This window comes from Mya arenaria, chromosome 11 (genome assembly GCF_026914265.1).
Source record: "Mya arenaria isolate MELC-2E11 chromosome 11, ASM2691426v1".
In the NCBI taxonomy this organism is placed as follows: domain Eukaryota; kingdom Metazoa; phylum Mollusca; class Bivalvia; order Myida; family Myidae; genus Mya; species Mya arenaria.
Genome location: NC_069132.1, coordinates 56,319,345 through 56,344,026, shown reverse-complemented (window position 1 = coordinate 56,344,026; position 24,682 = coordinate 56,319,345). Strand labels below are relative to the sequence as shown.

General features: G+C 38.9%; 2 protein-coding genes across 6 annotated transcripts in view; both read right to left on the bottom strand.

Moving 5' to 3' along the window:
• LOC128209289 (uncharacterized) overlaps positions 1-15,237 on the bottom strand; it is a 39,799-nt gene extending 24,562 nt beyond the window's left edge. For 2 of the 3 annotated variants that reach the window (XM_052913261.1, XM_052913262.1), the window contains exons 1-4: positions 8,622-8,820; positions 4,982-5,215; positions 1,524-1,612; positions 292-741 (exon numbers count right to left, since the gene is read on the bottom strand). In XM_052913261.1, coding sequence (XP_052769221.1) covers positions 292-741; positions 1,524-1,612; positions 4,982-5,215; positions 8,622-8,698 — 850 coding nt within the window. In that variant the 5' untranslated portion in view covers positions 8,699-8,820. Of the gene's footprint in view, positions 1-291; positions 742-1,523; positions 1,613-4,981; positions 5,216-8,621; positions 8,821-15,143 lie in introns of those variants that run through there. The other variant, XM_052913263.1, reaches the window with a different exon arrangement.
• A 2,571-nt stretch (positions 15,238-17,808) lies between these two features.
• On the bottom strand, positions 17,809-24,273 carry LOC128209294 (uncharacterized). Of its 3 annotated transcripts, none has more exons than XM_052913270.1 (6): positions 24,158-24,273; positions 23,592-23,723; positions 20,782-20,881; positions 19,260-19,441; positions 18,469-18,585; positions 17,809-18,258 (listed from the first exon to the last, which is right to left on the bottom strand). In XM_052913270.1, exons 2-6 carry the CDS (start codon positions 23,676-23,678, stop codon positions 18,022-18,024), a joined length of 723 nt encoding a protein of 240 aa, XP_052769230.1. In that variant the 5' UTR covers positions 23,679-23,723; positions 24,158-24,273; the 3' UTR covers positions 17,809-18,021. The 3 variants fall into 3 exon arrangements, with proteins under 3 accessions (XP_052769230.1, XP_052769232.1, XP_052769231.1); XM_052913272.1 differs by having other exon boundaries at positions 18,484-18,585; XM_052913271.1 differs by having other exon boundaries at positions 20,782-20,878.
• Between the last annotated feature and the right edge of the window lie 409 nt (positions 24,274-24,682).

Sequence of the window (24,682 nt, the reverse complement as noted above, 5' to 3'; positions counted from 1 at the left end):
GGACCAATAAAATGATTGAAAGAATGGAATCACTGTGCTTTGATTAAGAATAACGATAGGATTTTTATTGAATGCAGGTCCTGGTCACATCTAATTTATAAGACTAATTTTTTATCAAAATGGTTTCCTTTTTATGCCAAAATACACCTCAAACCTTGTACTTTTCAATAATAAATAAATGAAACGCATACTGTCAGAGAGAGAACATATAAACACATAATAGCAATGCACTTGTTATATTGAAGAGTGCAACATTCAGGTACTTATAAAATTGATACAATTCCTACAAACCTGTAGTGTTGGTGTTTGGTGACTGTGATGCACAGGTAGTGGATGATGACTGAGAATCTTGTGTGTCAATCAATGGTCTGTCTGCAGCCAGTGTTGAAGCTGACTCAGCTTTTACCAGGGGTTGTCCTGTCCTGTCCGGGATGGTAGACCCAGGGGGTTGGGCAGGAGCTGACATGGGCCTGGTGATGTTAATGGTGGGTGGTGGAGGAAACTGGGACATGCCTGGATACATTGCTCCAGGGTAGGTCCCCAGACTCGCCATATTTCCTGCCAGGACACCCCCACTGTATGGCATGTACGGGTTAGCACCATAAGGGTTGCCATAGAAACCACCAAGGGGAGGGTTCATGGTCGACTGGGAGAAAGGGACTGGAGAGGGGTTGTGAAGCCCTGTCTGCATGTCTGTTTTGTGATGGGGACTGGAAGATTTTCCATGCTCTTCCTTAAAATCTGAAATTAAACAATAAACAACATAAGTGAATGAATGAATGATGGCAGTCATTGAAATAACCGCAAGCCTGCTTCCCCAACATTGGCTAAATATTTTAGCATACCTAATTCACATTTCAAAATTTAAATAGCCAGGCTTGTGGCAATTTCTAAAATGAAGAAATTAAGTAAAAAAAATCTGTCATATTCACTTTTTTGGGAACTTAAAAGGCCAGTTGATAACAACTGGAATATGTGACATCCTCATCGATTTCATGGCCATTGGACACCAGTCCAGTCTGTTTCACCCAATTGATCAATACATTAAGTGTAACAGAATGGCTCACACGTGCATATCTGCTGATGGAATAAGTTATTATAGAATGCAATAATCTGTTATATTTACATTCCACTGTTCATATTGCATAAAATGCAAGGGGTTATAATGTTATTGTTTAATATTTCACTTTGATTGGTTTACTAAAACATCAACCAATCAAAAATGATGTTGCAATTATCAGCCATTCTTTTATACAAGCAAATGTTGAAAATTACCATTTCTATGTTATTTATACTCAGCTGCAGAACATTTTAATTTTTTTAAACATTATGAATTACTATTTAAAATGTTAATTTAAGGGTTGATTTTTTTAGTGTTCATGCTGTATGAACGCAGAAGGGCATGTTTGAAGATTTCCCAAGAAGCAATAGTGCACTTCATAAAATTTGCTTGCATGCCCTCCTGCATTTGTATAGTTTGAACACAGTAAATGTGACTAATCCTTATATATCCAATTACTTACTTAGGCTACGTCTTGAAGACTTGGGAGAATACTTTGAAAGGAGTTTGAGTTTTGTCTTGGAATGTCTGTCTTGGCTCATTTTTGGTGTGCTGTAAAACAAGAACAATATCTCATCAACCTGACTTATTACAACATTATCCTAACTAATCTCATTGGCACTATATTCAGTGAGATTCATTGGTCTTATGCTGTTGGGGAGACTCAAGTACTCTGAGGAGACCCACATGTCTGGCTTGGTGACCACCAACCAACTGAAATGCCCTTAAGCCGGGAATCGAGTCCTCCTATGCGCCTAAGTGAGATGCAATTTTCTGCCACTGCGCTGTCCGAACAACCTTACTGTGGGCATGGTATGCATAAACTAGCTGTTCCATTTCACAAAGTCATAATCTGTCACTGCACAAAGTACCCTTGAACAGGCAAAAAAATACATTACACAAACATCAGGCAATTGAATTTGCAAAGTAGCTTAAAATTTATTTGAAGAATCAAAGTATCATGTCAAAAATAAACAAATCCTATCAATTACTATCAGTTGTAACAGTTTAATCTTTTTCTGAAAGTCTTCCACAAATATTTACCAGAAACTTAACTAAATTTACAGATCTTCATTAAATACTCAGATCGAAACAAAATAAATGTTTACAGCCAAATAATTTTGTTTGTCTACAAACCCTGCTACTGTTTGATAGATAAATACATTTATTTGCTTGTAACACACTTTTCCTATGTGTTTTATCATGGTTGATCTCGCTAAATCAAGCAATCTTTCATTAGTTTGTAAACTTGCACAGTGTTAAAAACGTTTACACTAGCAAGTGAGCAAAGATAGAAAAGGGGATGGCAAACTAGAAACTTCAAATACAAATCAATTTACACCAAATGAGTTGGGTTTCATGCTTCAATGATACATTAAGGTTCAATATTTAATATTGCCTGAAACAAATCTGGGAATTCTGAGACACTAAATAGACAGAGATTCAGAAAATGAAGGAATGGAGTGGTCCTTGAGGTTAATGTCCTTGGGCTAGGACACACCAGATGCAAGCTCCAATATGAAGTCCCAAGGAATTCAAGAGAACCCCCAGATAGTGCCATGCGTTAAGATGGAAGGACCTGCCTCTTGGTTGGTAGTTAATACCCACACAAACATTACCCGGTACTTAAGCAAAACATAAAACATTATTGAATTTTTCATGTTGTAAAAAATAAAACTATCTGATAATAGTAGTTTCTTCAAATGTTTGTTAAATTCTTTAAATCTACATCACCCTAGACATACATGTAGGGGAGTATTTTACTCAATGAATGAATTACTCAATCAATAACATTCTAGAGACCATCATTATAACATGTACAAAAACAACTTTAGAAGTACTCAACAAATTGCAATTTTTTTTTAATAAGAACAATTATTTTCACAAAACCACACTATCATCATTATACATAATATTTATCCCTCATTGAACTACAAGAAATACCACTTGATGTAAAAGGCAAAGAAAATATCAGGAAAAAAGGAAAAAGAAGAAAAACAAACATTAATCAATTCCGTGTCTCTTCTTGCAATCAGGGGTTGAAACATAACCCAGCACGAATAAATATGGAAAAATAATCAATTTTAATCACAACACTGATCATACTCTTGTAGATTTCTATTTACATAGTCTGTCAACGAAACGGCAGAATTCTTCATGATAAATTCATGTGAGGTGATTTTGCCACAAATCAGGATTTCTTCTACATTAGACTAAAGCAAATTATCCCTGCGGTCGATTTGTTTCTACTGATAATTAATTGTAGCAAAATGCTTCGTGATTAGCCTGCGATTTGATTGTATTTAATTCATTACAAGCTTCACTTGAGGCAATTAACTGATAAAACTTGAGTATAGAGAAAAACTTTTATATGTGTCACTCTCACGGTAGAATATTAGTCAGTTGAAGGAATAAAATAAAAAAATATTAATTTTTTTTGTTCAAGTGAAAAAAATGGTCTGGTTTAAAGAAATTCCAAATCAATCTTGAATTCTGAATATTTCTTTTGCGTGTTATGCTTACAGGGAGGTAACTTAGACTGAGAAATGTGTGTATGTATAGTAGAGTTACTTCCCATAGTTTGAAGACCCTCATTGATTTTACAATCAACAGCCTGAACAGGTAACATCTGGGTATGTAACACTGTGCAACATATTGAATAGAATTAAGATAATATTCCAACTGTTAAAGATGCTAATCAAAGTCAACATCATAAAAAAATTGATGAAATATAACAAATTTAGAACTCTTTTAGCCCAGTATCAGTGTGTGTATACCACGTGATAAATTACGTCATATATGCTACGACAGAAGGCAATATTTTGCTTAAAATGAAGTCTTAAATTCAAAGATAACTTTTCTTCCACAACACCATTTAAAATGAAACAAAGGGCAGTATATGCCGCTTAAAGAGACCCGCATTTGTTTTATTACCGAAATTTGATAAAGTCATTAGTTTCATCAACGACAAACCTGTTTCCAAAATAATGTTTTGACAGTGCTCCGTCAGACGGCCGTATTGCAAAATGGTGTGTCGAAGTGTTTAAAGAAACTAAACTCTCAATCAAAATCTGGTAAAAGATCGAAGGCAGGGCTCTGTAAGCTGCGTAGACTGGGCTATGTTTCATTTAAAATGGTAAATAAATAGTGAAGATATCTTTGTTTAAAGTCTTTTTTCAAATCAAAACAGTGCCTTCCGACATAGCATTTATGACGCAATTTATCACGTGGTATACACATACTGAGTACACCCAAACAAAAATAAGCGAACTGTATTTTAATATAAAAGGGGCATAAACCTAGCAATTCATTTGACAATCAAACATGACCTGGACATTAAGAAACACTGTTGCCAAACATTGTTCAGGTTCAATGATAAATACTTAAAAGGAACTTGTTCATGGTTTGTAAAATGCACTTTTTACAGATTTTTTTTATATATCCATTTTTACGTATAAATATAAACCTGATCTATTTCAAAGGGAAAGTGGCAATACTCTGAACCTTATCAACCTTATGCCATTACACACATTTACCAAGTTCCATCCTGATAAAGATAAGTTGACATCGCAAATGCCACTTATGCCAAAGGTAATATATTACACCAATATTGCCTTTTCAGGTGCCGCAATAAAATTAATTTCAACCATTCAAACCACTGAGCCTTTTTTAAGGCCAGGCCACTGCAAACAAACTATTTTTGATGATGTCCAAGCAGTTTTCCCAGCAAATTATGAAAAAAAGCCCGCAAGCCTGAATCAAACCAGGGCTTATAGAAAAAACTGTTTGTTTTAATACATGTATGTTAATGTATTTTGGCTTGTAAGTATAAATTCATGATGATAAAAACATGAAATATCTAGGTAGTTAAACAAAATCTTAATTTGATGACTGTAATCATGTCTTATTCTGAGCCCATACCTCTGTCTGGTTTCAGCGCCCTCCTCATCTGTGGCGACGATCTGCTCTTCAATGGAGCTGAGGTCTGTTTCGGACAACTCTTCCCGCTTAAAGGGGTCTGACTTGTTGGCTCGAGGGAGCCGCTCCCGTAACTCCTCGTTCACTGTCGGACTCCCGTACATGTCACGGTAACACGTCTCCAGTTGCTGCTCAGCTGCCTCACGAAGTTTACGCTCACTCTCAACCTCCCGCTCCCTGGAAATAGTCACTAACAGATACAAATAGTGTTTCATACAAGTTAGCTCATTTCAATAATTGGTCATCATCAGAAGATATTGATGATCGCAAATTTGACCCTTTTTGACCAATTGTTGATTATAATAAATGAACAGAGATACATGAATGTTGATGTTCATAAAATATCAATAAAAATCAAATTCATCTCAAAAGGCAGTTCAAATATTCAAGACCCAACAAATAAGTCATCTATTAAAGCAGGGTATAGTCAAAACTTCACTTTAGCTGAAAACTGCATGGTATGCACCTGTCAGAATGTTTAAAGAGAAAGACCCAAGCGTAGGGTGTTTTGCGGAAACAAGGTTTACCGAGTTTCCGCAAAACACCCTGCGCGAGGGTTGGGATGAACCTATCTTACCGAGCGGCTATAGTAGATACTTTTTCTCCCACCTCAGTTAAACAAAATTAAGTAAAAGTGTATTATTTTTCCTGGATCTCTTTAGTGCATAGTGTAAATATATGTGTATCGATATGTGCTAATTTGTGGTTGTCATGGATATGCTAACAGTGATTCAGATTATGTTAATAGTGAAATCGGTCTTTTAATAGTTCTGAGGAGAGTAAAGCATTATTTCTTGAAAGGTGCGTGTAAACTTTTTTTTTTGGTGACATTTGAAGCGAGAAATAATTAATAAGCATTCTAGATATTGCAACAAGACAAGGTCATGTACTTGAGTTGCTACATAGGCCAGGCCCACAGGCTGTGTCTAGAAAAGGCATTTTACCCATGTTCTTTTTAATTAAACTATCTACATAATCAACTGCTAATCAGCCAAGGTATCAATTAACCATGATTGCATTGTTGTAAAAACTGTTGGTTGATTATTAATGACATGTAAAGTAATGGAAGTATTAAGCAAGGTGACAAACTCATTCATTTTTTCATTATTATGATTCAACAATCAAAAAGATTTACGCTTAAATGGTTACAATTATATTAATCCACAAAAACATGGTAAAATTGCACACACATGTCTTTAAAACTCTTCATTATGTAAGTAGACTTTAATATGTTCCAAATCAATGACAAGATTTTAAGCTTCCAAAACCAACATTTGGCATTAAAAACAAAGACCATTCAATGCACAATGGTTTCAAAATCACCACCGGCTTATGACCAGGTTAATGGCATAAATGATAAAACAACCAAACATTTGGTTAACTATGTGTATGCATATTAAATTATGCCCTAGTCTAGATACCATTCTTTATTTTTTACATTTTTCAGGTTGGAGTTGTGGCATTCTGCTTAACCTGCATGATTGAGATCAGAGAGCAGATGCATTAGCAACTGAAAAGAGTTCTAGCAGCATGAGCAGTCTTAGTCTGATTACCACATAGAAGCCACCAAGAGGCAGGTGAGCCTTCCACAGAAGACTAAAGAGACTTTCTGCAACCAATTCAGAAGAAAAGCCCACAATAGGAGCCAACTCATGACCATACTGCACATTGTATGGTTCCTGGCATTACCCTATCTGCGGTCAAAATTGACTCAAATGGACCACTTGATGATTCTCCTTGTTCACAAAGGAGCCATCAACAACAAGGACTTACAGACTGAGGCAAATGAGTTGTTACTTGTTAGTGATACATGTATGAACAGCATCTCTCTGTATGAAAAAAGTTGGACATGAAGTACAGATGTTATGCCTTTGCTAGGTCATTCCCGGAACCACAGATTGCCTTTCTCATTCATCAGAGGTTTGACCGTGATAAATTTACACAAAGCATTATCACACTAGTGAACCAGAATGCACATTGCTTGGTAAAGGGATATAATACAATCAAAGGCTAAATAGCATGGTGTTGCCTACTGAAATGAACAAAGAAAATTTGGTGAAGTTTTGACAATTTCATGGGCTGTAACGCTGGAATAAATAATGCGCTTTGCTTGTTTATGAAAAACAAATGAGACATCATGATCATCCCCATCAACATTGTCACCCTATTTGCTTAAAATTGGATAACAAATGTTTGAGTATAGGAGGACAAGGCATTTAATTTAATTTTGAAAAAAATAAGGGCCATTACGCTACTGGTTGAGAAGCAGTTTCCGACGGAAAGCAGTTTCCGACAAATCGCTTTTTCGCCTACTTTCTTTAGATCTTCATAAAAAATGTACTGCAATTCAACTATATCGTAACTAGGCAATCAAAAGTTGAAATTATTTCCGAGACATGAAGTAACTTTCATTATTATTTAATGTTTAATGTTTTTTTTTCATTTTGTACACAAACTTGCACGTGGGGGATTGGCACGCGCAGGGTATTGCGCATGCGTGTGAACCTAATTTGCATATCTACGAATATCTACAAGGTTTTCCTAAATTGATTTATACAAAAGATGATCATTGTGTACATATTTGTGAACACTGAGGTCATGCTTATTTCGCACCCACATTCATTTAAATGTATACAAATACAAGTTTCTATCAGAAATGAATCAAAATATCATTGATATTCAGTGTCTGTCTGATTTCGAGTATGAATGGACGGTCGTAAATTTTAGGGTTTAAATTTTTCGTAAATGCTGAAAAATTAAAAAATATTTATCTTATAACAGTCTTATATTTAGTATATAAAACAAACAGATAATAAAAACACACAATAGGCATCTTAAATCTGCCCCGCATTCGATTTGTCGGAAACTGCTTCTCATCACAAGCTAATCAGAACAGTGTAAGTACCCTCTTTGAGCCCCTATTAGATACACTATATGTGACGTCACACATGTGAAAAATATATCGACAATAGCAGCTTGAGCTGTAGTTATCTAAAATATGAACAATTTTAGTAGGTTCTTAAACACGTATAATTAATTCAATAAAAACTGCTTCTCAACCAGTAGAGTGGATCATGTGACCTGGCTGTTGATTAAATTTGTTAGAGATACAGTATTAAGCCCGTAAACAGTGTGAAACACTTGTAGCCCATTTCAGTAAAGATTAGATAACAAATGCTAAAGTAAGAGAGAAAAGAGATATACCACAGAGGTAGTGCATATAAACACTGAAACCAAGTTTGATAGAGCTTGGATAAAATGCTATGGTTAAAAAAAACTTAGATAGTGGACAAAACAAAATTGGAAAAAAAGTTTGACAAATAAAGGGTCATAAGACAAGATTTAATAATGTGATCCGACTGTTCATAAAACTCAGTCAAGATATAACACCATGACATTGTAGCCAATTTTGGTAAATGTTGCATAAGAAATACAGAAGGTAGACAGCGGCAATAAAAGAATGGCAATGCTAACAGTGACAGACAACATGATCCTTTTTTGTTTGGCATGCTACGCAGGCGACCTCACATGTCTAGTATATAAAGGCTAGAATAACATGTTTATGCGGCATAAAATCAGTAACCTTGCTTCGACTTCATTTTCAAGTCGATCTATTTTTTCTTTAACTTTCTCTGTCAGCAACCGTCTTTGGCAGACCATTTTCTTATCTTCTTCGTTGCGAGCATTAAAGTCCTTCTCGGGTGTTCTGTCAAGTCGACGAACATACTCAATTGCTTTAACTGGATCTATTTCCTTATGAGATTCTGGAGCAGGTTCCTCCATATTTTGTAAACAAATATTGCATTGTGGGAAAATAAATAATGTTGTTGTAAATTATGCTTTACACTACTACAGGCTACATTCAACCATGTTTAAGTCAACCTACTGCATATATTCTTATTGACAACCAATAGTTGTTTATCCATTACCGTAACCTAAACAATAAATAGAGAGTATGGGACCGACATAATATTATACTAAGTTGTCAACTCTTACCCCGACCCTAGAATGAAGATGACGGTGTAACTATAATGTAACAGTTGTCAACTCTAACCCCGACCCTAGAATGTAGATGACGATGTAACTATAATGTAACGGTTGTCAACTCTAACCCCGACCCTAGAATGTAGATGACGGTGTAACTATAATGTAACGGTTGTCAACTCTAACCCCTACCCCAGAATGTAGATGACGGTGTAACTATAATGTAACAGTTGTCAACTCTAACCCCGACCCTAGAATGTAGATGACGATGTAACTATAATGTAACGGTTGTCAACTCTAACCCCGACCCTAGAATGTAGATGACGGTGTAACTATAATGTAACGGTTGTCAACTCTTACCCCGACCCTAGAATGTAGATGACGGTGTAACTATAATGTAACGGTTGTCAACTCCAACCCCGACCCTAGAATGTAGATGACGGTGTAACTTTAATGTAACGGTTGTCAACTCCAATCCCGACCCTAGAATGTAGATGACGGTGTAACTTTAATGTAACGGTTGTCAACTCTTACCCCGACCCTAGAATGTAGATGACGGTGTAACTATAATGTAACGGTTGTCAACTCTTACCCCGACCCTAGAATGTAGATGACGGTGTAACTATAATGTAACGGTTGTCAACTCTTACCCCGACCCTAGAATGTAGATGACGGTGTAACTATAATGTAACGGTTGTCAACTCTTACCCCGACCCTAGAATGTAGATGACGGTGTAACTATAATGTAACGGTTGTCAACTCTAACCCCGACCCTAGAATGTAGATGACGGTGTAACTATAATGTAACGGTTGTCAACTCTTACCCCGACCCTAGAATGTAGATGACGGTGTAACTATAATGTAACGGTTGTCAACTCTAACCCCTACCCTAGAATGTAGATGACGGTGTAACTATAATGTAACGGTTGTCAACTCTTACCCCTACCCTAGAATGTAGATGACGGTGTAACTATAATGTAACGGTTGTCAACTCTAACCCCGACCCTAGAATGTAGATGACGGTGTAACTATAATGTAACGGTTGTCAACTCTAACCCCGACCCTAGAATGTAGATGACGGTGTAACTATAATGTAACGGTTGTCAACTCTAACCCCTACCCTAGAATGTAGATGACGGTGTAACTATAATGTAACGGTTGTCAACTCTTACCCCGACCCTAGAATGTAGATGACGGTGTAACTTTAATGTAACGGTTGTCAACTCTAACCCCTACCCTAGAATGTAGATGACGGTGTAACTATAATGTAACGGTTGTCAACTCTAACCCCGACCCTAGAATGTAGATGACGGTGTAACTATAATGTAACGGTTGTCAACTCTAACCCCGACCCTAGAATGTAGATGACGGTGGAACTATAATGTAACGGTTGTCAACTCTTACCCCGACCCTAGAATGTAGATGACGGTGTAACTTTAATGTAACGGTTGTCAACTCTAACCCCAACCCTAGAATGTAGATGACGGTGTAACTATAATGTAACGGTTGTCAACTCTAACCCCGACCCTAGAATGTAGATGACGGTGTAACTATAATGTAACGGTTGTCAACTCTAACCCCTACCCTAGAATGTAGATGACGGTGTAACTAAAATGTAACGGTTGTCAACTCTAACCCCTACCCCAGAATGTAGATGACGGTGTAACTAAAATGTAACGGTTGTCAACTCTAACCCCGACCATAGAATGTAGATGACGGTGTAACTATAATGTAACGGTTGTCAACTCTAACCCCGACCCTAGAATGTAGATGACGGTGTAGTTTTAATGTAACAGTTGTCAACTCTTATCCCAACCCTAGAATGTAGATGACGGTGTAACTATAATGTAACGGTTGTCAACTATAACCCCTACCCTAGAATGTAGATGACGGTGTAACTATAATGTAACGGTTGTCAACTCTTACCCCAACCCTAGAATGTAGATGACGGTGTAACTATAATGTAACGGTTGTCAACTCTAACCCCGACCCTAGAATGTAGATGACAGTGTAACTATAATGTAACGGTTGTCAACTCTTACCCCAACCCTAGAATGTAGATGACGGTGTAACTATAATGTAACGGTTGTCAACTCTAACCCCGACCCTAGAATGTAGATGACGGTGTAACTATAATGTAACGGTTGTCAACTCTAACCCCGACCCTAGAATGTAGATGACGGTGTAACTATAATGTAACAGTTGTCAACTCTTACCCCAACCCTAGAATGTAGATGACGGTGTAACTATAATATAACGGTTGTCAACTCTAACCCCGACCCTAGAATGTAGATAACGGTGTAACTTTAATGTAACGGTTGTCAACTCTTACCCCGACCCTAGAATGTAGATGACGGTGTAACTTTAATGTAACGGTTGTCAACTCTAACCCCGACCCTAGAATGTAGATGACGGTGTAACTATAATGTAACGGTTGTCAACTCTAACCCCGACCCTAGAATGTAGATGACGGTGTAACTTTAATGTAACGGTTGTCAACTCTTACCCCGACCATAGAATGTAGATGACGGTGCAACTATAATGTAACGGTTGTCAACTCTAACCCCGACCCTAGAATGTAGATGACGGTGTAACTATAATGTAACGGTTGTCAACTCTAACCCCGACCCTAGAATGTAGATGACGGTGTAACTATAATGTAACGGTTGTCAACTCTTACCCCGACCCTAGAATGTAGATGACGGTGTAACTATAATGTAACGGTTGTCAACTCTAACCCCTACCCTAGAATGTAGATGACGGTGTAACTATAATGTAACGGTTGTCAACTCTAACCCCGACCCTAGAATGTAGATGACGGTGTAACTTTAATGTAACGGTTGTCAACTCTTACCCCGACCCTAGAATGTAGATGACGGTGTAACTATAATGTAACGGTTGTCAACTCTAACCCCGACCCTAGAATGTAGATGACGGTGTAACTTTAATGTAACGGTTGTCAACTCTAACCCCGACCCTAGAATGTAGATGACGGTGTAACTTTAATGTAACGGTTGTCAACTCTTACCCCGACCCTAGAATGTAGATGACGGTGTAACTATAATGTAACGGTTGTCAACTCTTACCCCGACCCTAGAATGTAGATGACGGTGTAACTTTAATGTAACGGTTGTCAACTCTTACCCCGACCCTAGAATGTAGATGACGGTGTAACTATAATGTAACGGTTGTCAACTCTTACCCCGACCCTAGAATGTAGATGACGGTGTAACTATAATGTAACGGTTGTCAACTCTTACCCCGACCCTAGAATGTAGATGATGGTGTAACTATAATGTAACGGTTGTCAACTCTAACCCCGACCCTAGAATTAAAATGACGGTGTAACTATAATGTAACGGTTGTCACCTCTAACCCCGACCCTAGAATGTAGATGACGGTGTAACTATAATGTAACGGTTGTCAACTCTTACCCCGACCCTAGAATGTAGATGACGGTGTAACTATAATGTAACGGTTGTCAACTCTAACCCCGACCCTAGAATGTAGATGACGGTGTAACTATAATGTAACGGTTGTCAACTCTAACCCCGACCCTAGAATGTAGATGACGGTGTAACTATAATGTAACGGTTGTCAACTCTAACCCCGACCCTAGAATGTAGATGACGGTGTAACTATAATGTAACGGTTGTCAACTCCAACCCCGACCCTAGAATGTAGATGACGGTGTAACTATAATGTAACGGTTGTCAACTCCAACCCCGACCCTAGAATGTAGATGACGGTGTAACTATAATGTAACAGTTGTCAACTCTAACCCCGACCCTAGAATGTAGATGACGGTGTAACTATAATGTAACAGTTGTCAACTCTAACCCCGACCCTAGAATGTAGATGACGGTGTAACTATAATGTAACGGTTGTCAACTCTAACCCCGACCCTAGAATGTAGATGACGGTGTAACTATAATGTAACAGTTGTCAACTCTAACCCCTACCCTAGAATGTAGATGACGGTGTAACTATAATGTAACGGTTGTCAACTCTAACCCCGACCCTAGAATGTAGATGACGGTGTAACTATAATGTAACGGTTGTCAACTCTAACCCCTACCCTAGAATGTAGATGACGGTGTAACTATAATGTAACGGTTGTCAACTCTAACCCCTACCCTAGAATGTAGATGACGGTGTAACTATAATGTAACGGTTGTCAACTCTTACCCCGACCCTAGAATGTAGATGACGGTGTAACTATAATGTAACTGTTGTCAACTCTAACCCCGACCCTAGAATGTAGATGACGGTGTAACTATAATGTAACGGTTGTCAACTCTAACCCCGACCCTAGAATGTAGATGACGGTGTAACTATAATGTAACGGTTGTCAACTCTAACCCCTACCCTAGAATGTAGATGACGGTGTAACTATAATGTAACGGTTGTCAACTCCAACCCCGACCCTAGAATGTAGATGACGGTGTAACTATAATGTAACGGTTGTCAACTCCAACCCCGACCCTAGAATGTAGATGACGGTGTAACTTTAATGTAACGGTTGTCAACTCTAACCCCGACCCTAGAATGTAGATGACGGTGTAACTTTAATGTAACGGTTGTCAACTATAACCCCGACCCTAGAATGTAGATGACGGTGTAACTATAATGTAACGGTTGTCAACTCTAACCCCGACCCTAGAATGTAGATGACGGTGTAACTATAATGTAACGGTTGTCAACTCTAACCCCGACCCTAGAATGTAGATGACGGTGTAACTTTAATGTAACGGTTGTCAACTCTTACCCCTACCCTAGAATGTAGATGACGGTGTAACTATAATGTAACGGTTGTCAACTCTTACCCCGACCCTAGAATGTAGATGACGGTGTAACTATAATGTAACGGTTGTCAACTCTAACCCCGACCCTAGAATGTAGATGACGGTGTAACTATAATGTAACGGTTGTCAACTCTTACCCCGACCCTAGAATGTAGATGACGGTGTAACTTTAATGTAACGGTTGTCAACTCTAACCCCGATCCTAGAATGTAGATGACAGTGTAACAATAACGTAAAGACAGTCGTTAACTAACACCTATCCTAGAATGTATATAATGGTGTAACAATAACTGAAAGACAGGCGTTAACTAACACCTATCCTAGAATGTATATAATGGTGTAACAATAACGTAAAGAGAGGCGTTAACTAACACCTATCCTAGAATGTATATAATGGTGTAACAATAACTGAAAGACAGGCGTTAACTAACCCCTATCCTAGAATGTAGATGACAGTGTAACAATAACGTAAAGACAGTCGTTAACTAACACCTATCCTAGAATGTATATAATGGTGTAACAATAACTGAAAGACAGGCGTTAACTAACCCCTATCCTAGAATGTATATAATGTTGTAACAATAACTGAGACAGGCGTTAACTAACACCTATCCTAGAATGTATATAATGGTGTAACAATAACTGAAAGACAGGCGTTAACTAACACCTATCCTAGAATGTAGATGACAGTGTAACAATAACTGAAAGACAGTCGTTAACTAACACCCATCCTAGAATGTATATAATGGTATAACAATAACTGAAAGACAGGCATTAACTAACACCCATCCTAGAATGTATATAATGGTGTAACAATAACTGAGACAGGCGTTAACTAACACCTATCCTAGAATGTATATAATGGTGTAACAATAACTGAAAGACAGGCGTTAACTAACACCTATCCTAGAATGTATATAATGGTGTAACAATAACTGAGACAGGCGTTAACTAACACCTATCCTAGAATGTATATAATGGTGTAACAATAACTGAGACAGTCGTTAACTAACCCCTATCCTAGAATGTATATAATGGTGTAACAATAACTGAAAGACAGGCGTTAACTAACACCTATCATAGATTGTAGCAATAATACAACGGTTGTAAACTCTAACTACAATCCTAGAATGTAAATGACAGTGTAACCATAATGTAAACACGAGCGTTACCTCTAATGAATGTGACGGTGACTGATATAAACTGTTAACTTAATTGTATTAAAATTTTGCGCTATACTAGTATAAAAGAAATCCATGCTAAGCAGACGAGGACACACACTATAAAATCTATTTGAAAATTGTTAGAAAAATTACCTTAATGTTCATAAATGCTGTAAATAAATCCAAGTTGAAACCATGTTAACTCAGAATAAAACATTCAATCGTGTAGCTGTTAACAACTATTCAGCTTTTATATCAATAACGTCTAACACTTTTTATTTCAACTTAAAAGTGTTTTTGTCTTTAGTTGAATACGTTCAAAATCCAATGAAAGGGTTTCACTGAACCAAGAAGTTGATTGTGGTGATATTGCTTAGTAAGGTAAACAATGAGTCTTATAAAGAAGGAGTCATTGTGCCGTCTAAACATTCGCTTCTAGTGCAAGAAGCCGCGGGCTAATTCAATTCCCGTTCAAGCAATATCGAAGAGTGCTGTTTATAAACCCCGGGCCACAATTTCTCGAAACTTCATAAGTACCTTATAACATGATTAAGCTGAGCTCACAATTTTTTACGTTTTATTTCTTTAAGAGCTTTAGACTTAAAAAAGAATTATCATCATTATAATCACTGTAAACCATTTTTTCATTTATCAAATTCAGATTTAAGTATTTATTTTGGCTACTGTAATTGAAATAAGCCTCTTAAGCCTGGTTCGAGAAATGGGGCCAAGGATCTATTCGACAAGAGCTAGGATGTCGCAATCGGACACCTTGTTCTTTGGTTTCAAAATTTGCGTTCGTTACGTTTTCATTTCTGAATGAACGAGACACGATTTCTATGTTTAGTTCCATTTACTATTTTCTACTGATGAAAGTTTGACCCAAAACTTTTTATTTATTGAAAACAAATGTTCCAAATGATGTAAGAAATGATGTGTAACCAACACCAATGTGAGCGCAGTGTACAGGTTACTGTAACCCGTCACCGTTGTGAGCGCAGTGTACATCTTACTGTGAACATCATCATTGTGAGCCTAGTGTACAACGTACTGTAAACATAACCATTGTGAGCGGAGTGTATAGTGTACTGTAACTCTCACAATTGCATGACAACAGTGTATAGTGTACTGTAACCATCACCATTGTGAGCGCAGTGTATAGCGTACTGTAACCATAACCATTGTGAGCGCAGTGTACAGTGTACTGTAAACATCAACATTCTGAGCGCAGTGTACAGTGTACTGTAACCATCACCATTGGGAGCGCAGTATACAGCGTAGTGTAACCATAACCATTGTAGGCGCAGTGTACAGTGTACTGTAAACATCACCATTCTGAACGCAGTGTACAGTGTACTGTAACCATCATCATTGTGAGCCCAGTGAACAATGTACTGTAATTCTCACCATTGCGAGCGCAATGTACAGCGTACTTTAACCATCAACATTGTGAGTCACTGAAAGCGCAGTGTACAGTGAACTGTAACCCTCACGAACGTGAGCGCAGTGTGCAGTGTACTGTAACCCTCACCATTGTGAGCGCAGTGTACAGTGCACTATAATCCTCACCACCGTGAGCGCAGTGTTCAGTGAACTGTAACCCTCACGAACGTGAGCGCAGTGTGCAGTGTACTGTAACTCTCACCATTGTGAGCGCAGTGTACAGTGCACTATAATCCTCACCACCGTGAGCGCAGTGTTCAGTGTACTGTAACTCTCACCACCGTGAAGGCAGTGTACAATGAACTGTAACCTTCCCAATTATGCGCACATTGTACAGCGTGTATAACCATCGCCATTGTGAGCGAAGTGTACAGTTTACTTTAACCATAACCATTGTGAGTACATTTTAACTTGTACTGTAACCTTCACCATTGTAAGCGCTGTGTACCCGTTCTATAAACATCACCATTCTGAGCGCAGAGTACAGCGTACTGATACCCTCACCATTGTAAGCGCAATGCTCAATTTACTGTAATTATCACCGCTGCGAGTGCAATGTACAGCGTACTTGTGAGCCACTGTGAACAGTGTTCAGTGTACTGTATCTCTCACCATTGTGAGCACATTGTACAGTGAACTGTAACCTTCACCATTGTGAACACATTGTACAGCGTTCTGTAACAATCGCCATTGTGAGCACAATGTAAAGTGTACTGTAACCATAACCATTTGTAAGCTCAGTGTACAGATTACTGTAACCCTCACCTTTTTGAGCACATTGTACAGTGTACTGTAACCATCACCATTGGGAGCGCAATGTACAGCATACTGTAACCCTCACAATTGTGAGCACATTGTACAGTGTACTGTAACCCTCATCATTGTGAGCACATTGTACAGTATACTATAACCATCATCATTGTGAGCGCAGTGTACAATGTACTGTAATTCTCAACATTGCGAGCGCAATGCACAGTATACTGTAAACATCACCATTGTGAGCGCAATGTACAGTGTACTGTAGCCATAACCATTGATAGCGCAGTGTACAGATTACTGTAACCCTCACCATTGTGAGCACATTGTACAGTATACTGTAACCACCACCATTGAGAGCGCAGTGTACAAGGTATTGTAAACATCACCATTGTGGGCGCAGTGTATAGTGTACTGTAACCATAACCATTGTGAGCGCAGTGTATAGTGTACTGTAACCATTACTATTGTGAGAAAGTGTGAGCGCAATGTGCAGTTTTATGAAATAAAAGTATACTGAATACAGATATATATCATATTATTTAGAGATAGTGCTAAACCGGCACTTTTTAGAAGATTATTATGACATTTATTCGAAATAAGAACATAACCATATAAAATAAATGATTATATTTATTGTGAAACAAGTCAATTTGGGACAAGAACATGAACATTTTAAAACTCGATAGTTGGAATAGACGACCGAGTTTCCGAAGTCACCGCCAAACGAAGTGTTAGAAATCGCTAAAATGTCCATGTGTCATTAAATCTGCTATATGACACTGTCTCAAAATATCACAGAAATGTGCCGCTAACCCGGCAGTGTCCGAGTTTATAGTCGCGAATACAACGAAGCATTAGCATATATGGGATCGTCGGTGTCTGTCGTCCGTGTGTCCGCCTGCCCCACGCGCCTGGGGATGGCGAGCAGTACCCGTGGCCCCTGGGAGCCACAGGAATTGAAGTGGTGGTCGCACGTTGCAGCTATGCAGCTCTCCACTTGACGGTCCGGTGGGCAACCGTACTCAGCTTCCTCGCGAAGATCAATTCCAACCACAGAACTTCGGCTCTAAACAGCAACGTTACATGTAGCAGCATTAAGAAAATATAACTAGGAGATGCAGTAAAAAGCTTATCTTTCGTGTGCGAACAAGACTTGAGCTGAAATAATTATTAAATTATTAAATACCAGTAGAGCTCCACTTCAAATGCATTAAGCAAACAAAAATACCTTACACGTACTAACAAGTATGAACAGTATGTAAACACAATGAGCTACTTGAATGAGATTTACCTGGCTATGTGTAGCGAGGCTTGATTGGTGGGCGTCGCAGAGGAAGCGGGCGATGGCGGTAGCGGCGGACAGGGGACCATGCACATCGTACGTATCAACCTCCTGCAAAATGTGCTCAATCACTTAGGCTATATGTCAATAATGATTTTTTGGAGTTGCTATACCAGACTTTTCAGCTTCATAATTTAGTTTTTCGAATTTGAGGATTGATCGTAATATTTCCATGTGCTCATTTTGTATGAGCATATTGCTCTCTTGTTTGATCACGGTTACTTGGTCCTTAAAGTTATTCCTACTGAAAAGCATGGGTCGGCAACTTTAAACTTTAACACTTTTTATCGAAGCATAACACAAGTATCATGAAGTCTTTTTAGAAAAATTTAAGATACAAAATAACATCCGCGTAATAGACTAATACACTACGTTCATTCTTGATGATTATGAGGGGCCAATCTTGGTGGCCACCGGACAAATAAGTTTCTACCCGGTACACTGGTTACCGGCCCACAACTGTCGTGTTTCTACCCGGTACACCGGTTACCGGCCCTCAACTGTCGTGTAACATCGTGCAAAAGAAAATTCCATTAACTAACCTTATTCGCAATAGGTGTAAAATTATGTTTAAACTAACTACGGCCACGCGTTAGAGTGGCAAAGCCTACACGTCCCAGAGTGTTCCGAATGGAACAGTGAATTAAGAGGGGATGGGCTGTGGAGATCCTTTAAATTATCTATTTATTCGTGTGCGTAAAAATCATAATATCAGACGAGCTTACCTTCTCGGACATGTTTGGGTGAAGAACGCCATCTAGGTCTTTGAAATCGAGGTTTGGTAGAAAGCTGAAGCAGACGTCAAGTGCGATATCACCATGGCGACAGAAGAAATCGTCCTCGGGGAGAACCAGGATGACGTCAGAGGACTTGCAAGACTCACAAAAGTCGGAGGTAATGGTTACACCTGTGAACATTAGTTTAGTAAGTATTAATTCCTATTACCCCGATTGTGACCAAACCTGGTTACTAAACAGAATCCCACTCGTGTCCGCTATCTGGGTAGAAACCAGTACTAGTGAACACTGATCAGAGGCCACGAGAAGCCCTCAGACGATCACGTCTTTGGTGTATATTGTGACAAGCAATGGGAAAATGACCCTATGTCAAAACCATTACCTCTTGGGCGACCATAATAAATTGCCATGCAAAAGTGCCCTGGTTGGTACTCAAACCTCTTGGATGTCTTCACGAGAGGCCATGCAATATACCGACAGAAATGTGTTAGTCAATACTAGTTATATCGAACTAATGGTAGTTTTATGCGCCGTCTTTTTTTGGTTCATCCATTATATTCTCATTCTTATTATCGAGACCGTAGAGTTAAAATAGAGCTCATTGGCACAAACAATGGGTTAAAACGGACATGAAAAGAAGTAGTTATTCGGAGCTTGTGGTCTTAAGACAGTTAGAATGGGATTTTTATACCACAGCAAAATATGGATGGGAAAAAAAGAAGAAAATAAATGGCCATGTATCGAGTCAGTTTATTCAACTTAGAATAATTCTTTGTTTTAGTGAACGATTACAACTTTTATTCGTGCATATTGGTGAAAGCGAGAACATTTTGGTTAATGAACTTGATCCGAGATAATATTTGATCATTTAACTACAGACAACTCGGGACATCTTTATTTATTTGTAAGATTTGCTTCCCTTGACTAAAAAAATAATATTTATGATGAAAATGATGTAAAAACCCAAATGAAACAGAAGCAAATAAGGTACTATAGCGCAAGGAAGGTTCAAGGCTAGATGTGGACCAATTTCTTTCATAGAACATTATTAAAAACAGCACTAGCAGCGACATATAGGTAGTTAATGATTTGTTAATGTCAAAATGTGATATTCATTACACGTTATTCCACCAACACTTGTCAGTTGATAACAAAGATGGCGAGGAGTACAACATGAGCCAACGTGACTTAGAAGCTTTGTTTGCTCTGTGGCCACAGAAAAATAATTTCAACTCGAGATATATTTTTTCTGTGCCAACTCGTGAAATAGAATGTAATCTTACACAGAAAAAAAAATCATCTATCTATTTGTATGCTTTCGGTGAAATATCATGTTGTTTTCATAGCTGTTATTCTCACAGCAATGAAATAAATATTATTAATCGATTAATATATCACAATTTTTGCTTGAACATTTATTCCCTTGCTTTATTATCTTCTACTTACTTTTTTCCCTAATTATTTTAACACACAAACATATTGAATTTGACAAAGCCGATGACGAGTATACTTGTGAGGCTCGGGAAGACACAGTCCAGAAGCTCCATGCGGACACCCTCCAGCTCGATACGTCTCTCCTCACACCCGCATAACACCAGATTCACCGCCTGCTAAAGACAAACGGTCAATTTTAACTTTCTTTAGTGTAAAATTTTGGCTGATGGTCACAAGATTGGTCGGTGGTCACCAAGCTAAATTACTCAGCATAGTGCGCGTTTGGTTGTTGGTCACCAAGATGGATGACTAACCCTAATAAGCTTGGTTGTTGGTCATTAAGATTACTAACCAAGTTAGAGAAGTGGCAGTAGTGCGCGTTTGGTTGTTGGTCACCAAGATGGATGACTAACCCTAATAAGCTTGGTTGTTGGTCATTAAGATTACTAACCAAGTTAGAGAAGTGACAGTAGTGCGAGTTTGGTTGTTGGTCACCAAGATGGATGACTAACCCTAATAAGCTTGGTTGTTGGTCATTAAGATTACTAACCAAGTTAGAGAAGTGGCAGTAGTGCGAGTTTGGTTGTTGGTCACCAAGATGGATGACTAACCCTAATAAGCTTGGTTGTTGGTCATTAAGATTACTAACCAAGTTAGAGAAGTGGCAGTAGTGCGCGTTTGGTTGTTGGTCACCAAGATGGATGACTAACCCTAATAAACTTGGTTGTTGGTCATTAAGATTACTAACCAAGTTAGAGAAGTGGCAGTAGTGAGAGTTTGGTTGTTGGTCACCAAGATGGATGACTAACCCTAATAAGCTTGGTTGTTGGTCATTAAGATTACTAACCAAGTTAGAGAAGTGGCAGTAGAGCGAGTTTGGTTGTTGGTCACCAAGATGGATGACTAACCCTAATAAGCTTGGTTGTTGGTCATTAAGATTACTAACCAAGTTAGAGAAGTGGCAGTAGTGCGCGTTTGGTTGATGGTCACCCAGATGGATGACTAACCCTAATAAACTTGGTTGTTGGTCATTAAGATTACTAACCAAGTTAGAGAAGTGGCAGTAGTGAGAGTTTGGTTGTTGGTCACCAAGATGGATGACTAACCCTAATAAGCTTGGTTGTTGGTCATTAAGATTACTAACCAAACTAGAGAAGTGGCAGTAGTGCGCGTTTGGTTTTGGTCACCAAGTTAGAGTAGAGACCCTAGTGTGAGATTGTTTAGATGTCATCAAGCTAGAATAGTGACCCTAGTGTTAGATTGGTTGGTGGTCACCAAGCTAGAGTAGTGACCCTGGTGTGAGATTGGTTAGATGTCACCAAGCTAGAGTAGTGACCCTAGTGTGAGTTCGGTTAGTAGTCACCAAGCTAGAGTAGAGACCCTTGTGTGAGATTGATTGGTAGTCACCAAGCAAGAGAAGAGACCCTTGAGTGAGTTTGGTTGATGGTCACCAATCTAGTATAGTGACCCCTGTGTGAGATTCTTTGGTGGTCACCAAGCTAGAGTAGAGACCTTTGTGTCAGATTGGTTGGTGGTCATTAAGCTAGTGTAGAAATCCTCGTATGAGTTTGGTTGGTGGTCACCAAGCTAGTGTACTGACCCTCGTGTGAGTTTGGTTGGTGGTCACCAAGCTAGTGTAGTGACCCTCGTGTGAGTTTGGTTGGTGGTCACCAAGCTAGAGTAGAGACCCAAGTGTGAGATTGGTTGGTGGTCACCATGCTAGAGTAGTGACCCAAGTGTGAGATTGGTTGGTTTGTTACCAAGCTAGAGTAGTGACCCTAGTGTGAGATTGGTTGGTTTGTTACCATGCTAGAGTAGTGACCCTAGTGTGAGATTGGTTGGTGGTCACCATGCTAGAGTAGTGACCCTAGTGTGAGATTGGTTGGTGGTCACCAAGCTAGAGTAGTGACCCTAGTGTGAGATTGGTTGGTGGTCACCAAGCTAGAGTAGTGACCCTAGTGTGAGATTGGTTGGTTTGTTACCAAGCTAGAGTAGTGACCCTAGTGTGAGATTGGTTGGTTTGTTACCAAGCTAGATTAGAGACCCAAGTGTGAGATTGGTTAGGTATCACCAAGCTAGAGTAGTGACCTTAGTGTGAGATTGGTTGGTTTGTTACCAAGCTAGAGTAGTGACCCTAGTGTGAGATTGGTTAGATGTCACCAAGCTAGAGAAGAGACCCAAGTGTGAGATTGGTTGGTGGTCACCATGCTAGAGTAGTGACCCTAGTGTGAGATTGGTTGGTTTGTTACCAAGCTAGATTAGAGACCCAAGTGTGAGATTGGTTAGATGTCACCAAGCTAGAGAAGAGACCCAAGTGTGAGATTTGTTGGTGGTCACCATGCTAGAGTAGTGACCCTAGTGTGAGATTGGTTGGTTTGTTACCAAGCTAGATTAGTGACCCTAGTGTGAGATTGGTTAGTAGTCACCAAGCTAGAGTAGTGACCCTAGTGTGAGATTGGTTGGTGGGCACCAAGGTAGAGTAGAGACCCTAGTGTGAGATTGGTTGGTGGTCACCAAGCTAGAGAAGAGACCCAAGTGTGAGATTGGTTAGTGGTCAACAAGCTAGAGTAGTGACCCTTGTATGAGTTTGGTTAGATGTCACCAAGCTAGAGTAGTGACCCTAGTGTGAGATTGGTTAGTTGTCACCAAGCTAGAGTAGAGGCCCTCGTGTGAGATTAGTTGGTGTTCATTAAGCTAGTGTAGTGACCCTTGTGTGAGTTTGGTTGGTGGTCACCAAGCTAGTGTGGTTACACTTGTGCGAGTTTGGTCGGTGGTCACAAAGCTCCTCCAGGTTTCCGCCACAGACTGACAATCTTGAATATATTTTAATGCTGAAATAACCTTTTTCTTACAATTTATTGAATAGTTGAAATCAATGTTATGTACCTCATGAGAGAATACCTCCCCTGACGCCAGAAGAGGCAGCAGCTGATAAGCCAGGGGTGACGTCGCGTTCGACACAAGCACACGCATTGTAACACGTCACAAGTATGGCGTTACAAGGCTTACTCCGATAGGCTGTAAATGGAGAGGTTGGTATTTACTAGCATTTAGTGTGTATATAAAATCAATCCAATACAAGTCATCCTTGTTTTCAAACAATTGAAAGACGATATGAAAAGATTAAATCGAAACTCGGTATAAGCACATCAGTTAACTTTCATGACTTTGGAGTTTGGGGAAAAAATGAACGTGTATACAGCTAATTGGTACATGTTATTCGGTACGCATCGGGGAAGGTGAGTAACCTCTATGATCACTTTACATATTAGACAATGAGATGGACCGCAGTACCAAAACACTCGGTCTTGTGACGTGTTGTGTTCCCTATATTGCATTTTTGTGATCCCGTGTTCTACACCTGCACCCGGAATGCACTTAAATCCGAAAAAATGCTGGAAAGGGAGGGGATGTTCTTCTATAAACCAGAGTACAAAGACAATTGTACTTACCCTACCGTAATTCCACACTTTCAGTTTGTTGAAAATTGTATTATTAATTGATCCGGTTGAGCTGGGTCAACAATTAGTCCGTTCATGTACACTAATCTGCTCCACAGACGCAGTTGTGTCCCATTTATCATAATCAAGTCGGCGCGATATGAAATGTCATCCATAGATTCTATTTTACTCTCAGTATTCGCGAAGGCACATCATTGAATACTTTTAAACAGTGTTAAAGCTGTATACATTATGGCAGACCAGTTAATTACTAAAGCTGTACATACTTGAAGAATTTTGTTTTCTTTCTTTTGTCAAGTTGTTATTATTGTTACTAGTTATTCTTTAAGCAATAGATATCTTGAAAAAAGATAAAGGGTGTAGATTGAATGGATAATTAAACATATGAACTATTAAAAGTTCTATCTTTGAACTTATTTCAGTTGTGTGTTAAGGTTTATTGTATTATTTCGTGATATCACACGAAATATCAATTCCAGAGGCCCCGTACTGGGGGGGGGGGGGGGGGGGGGGGCA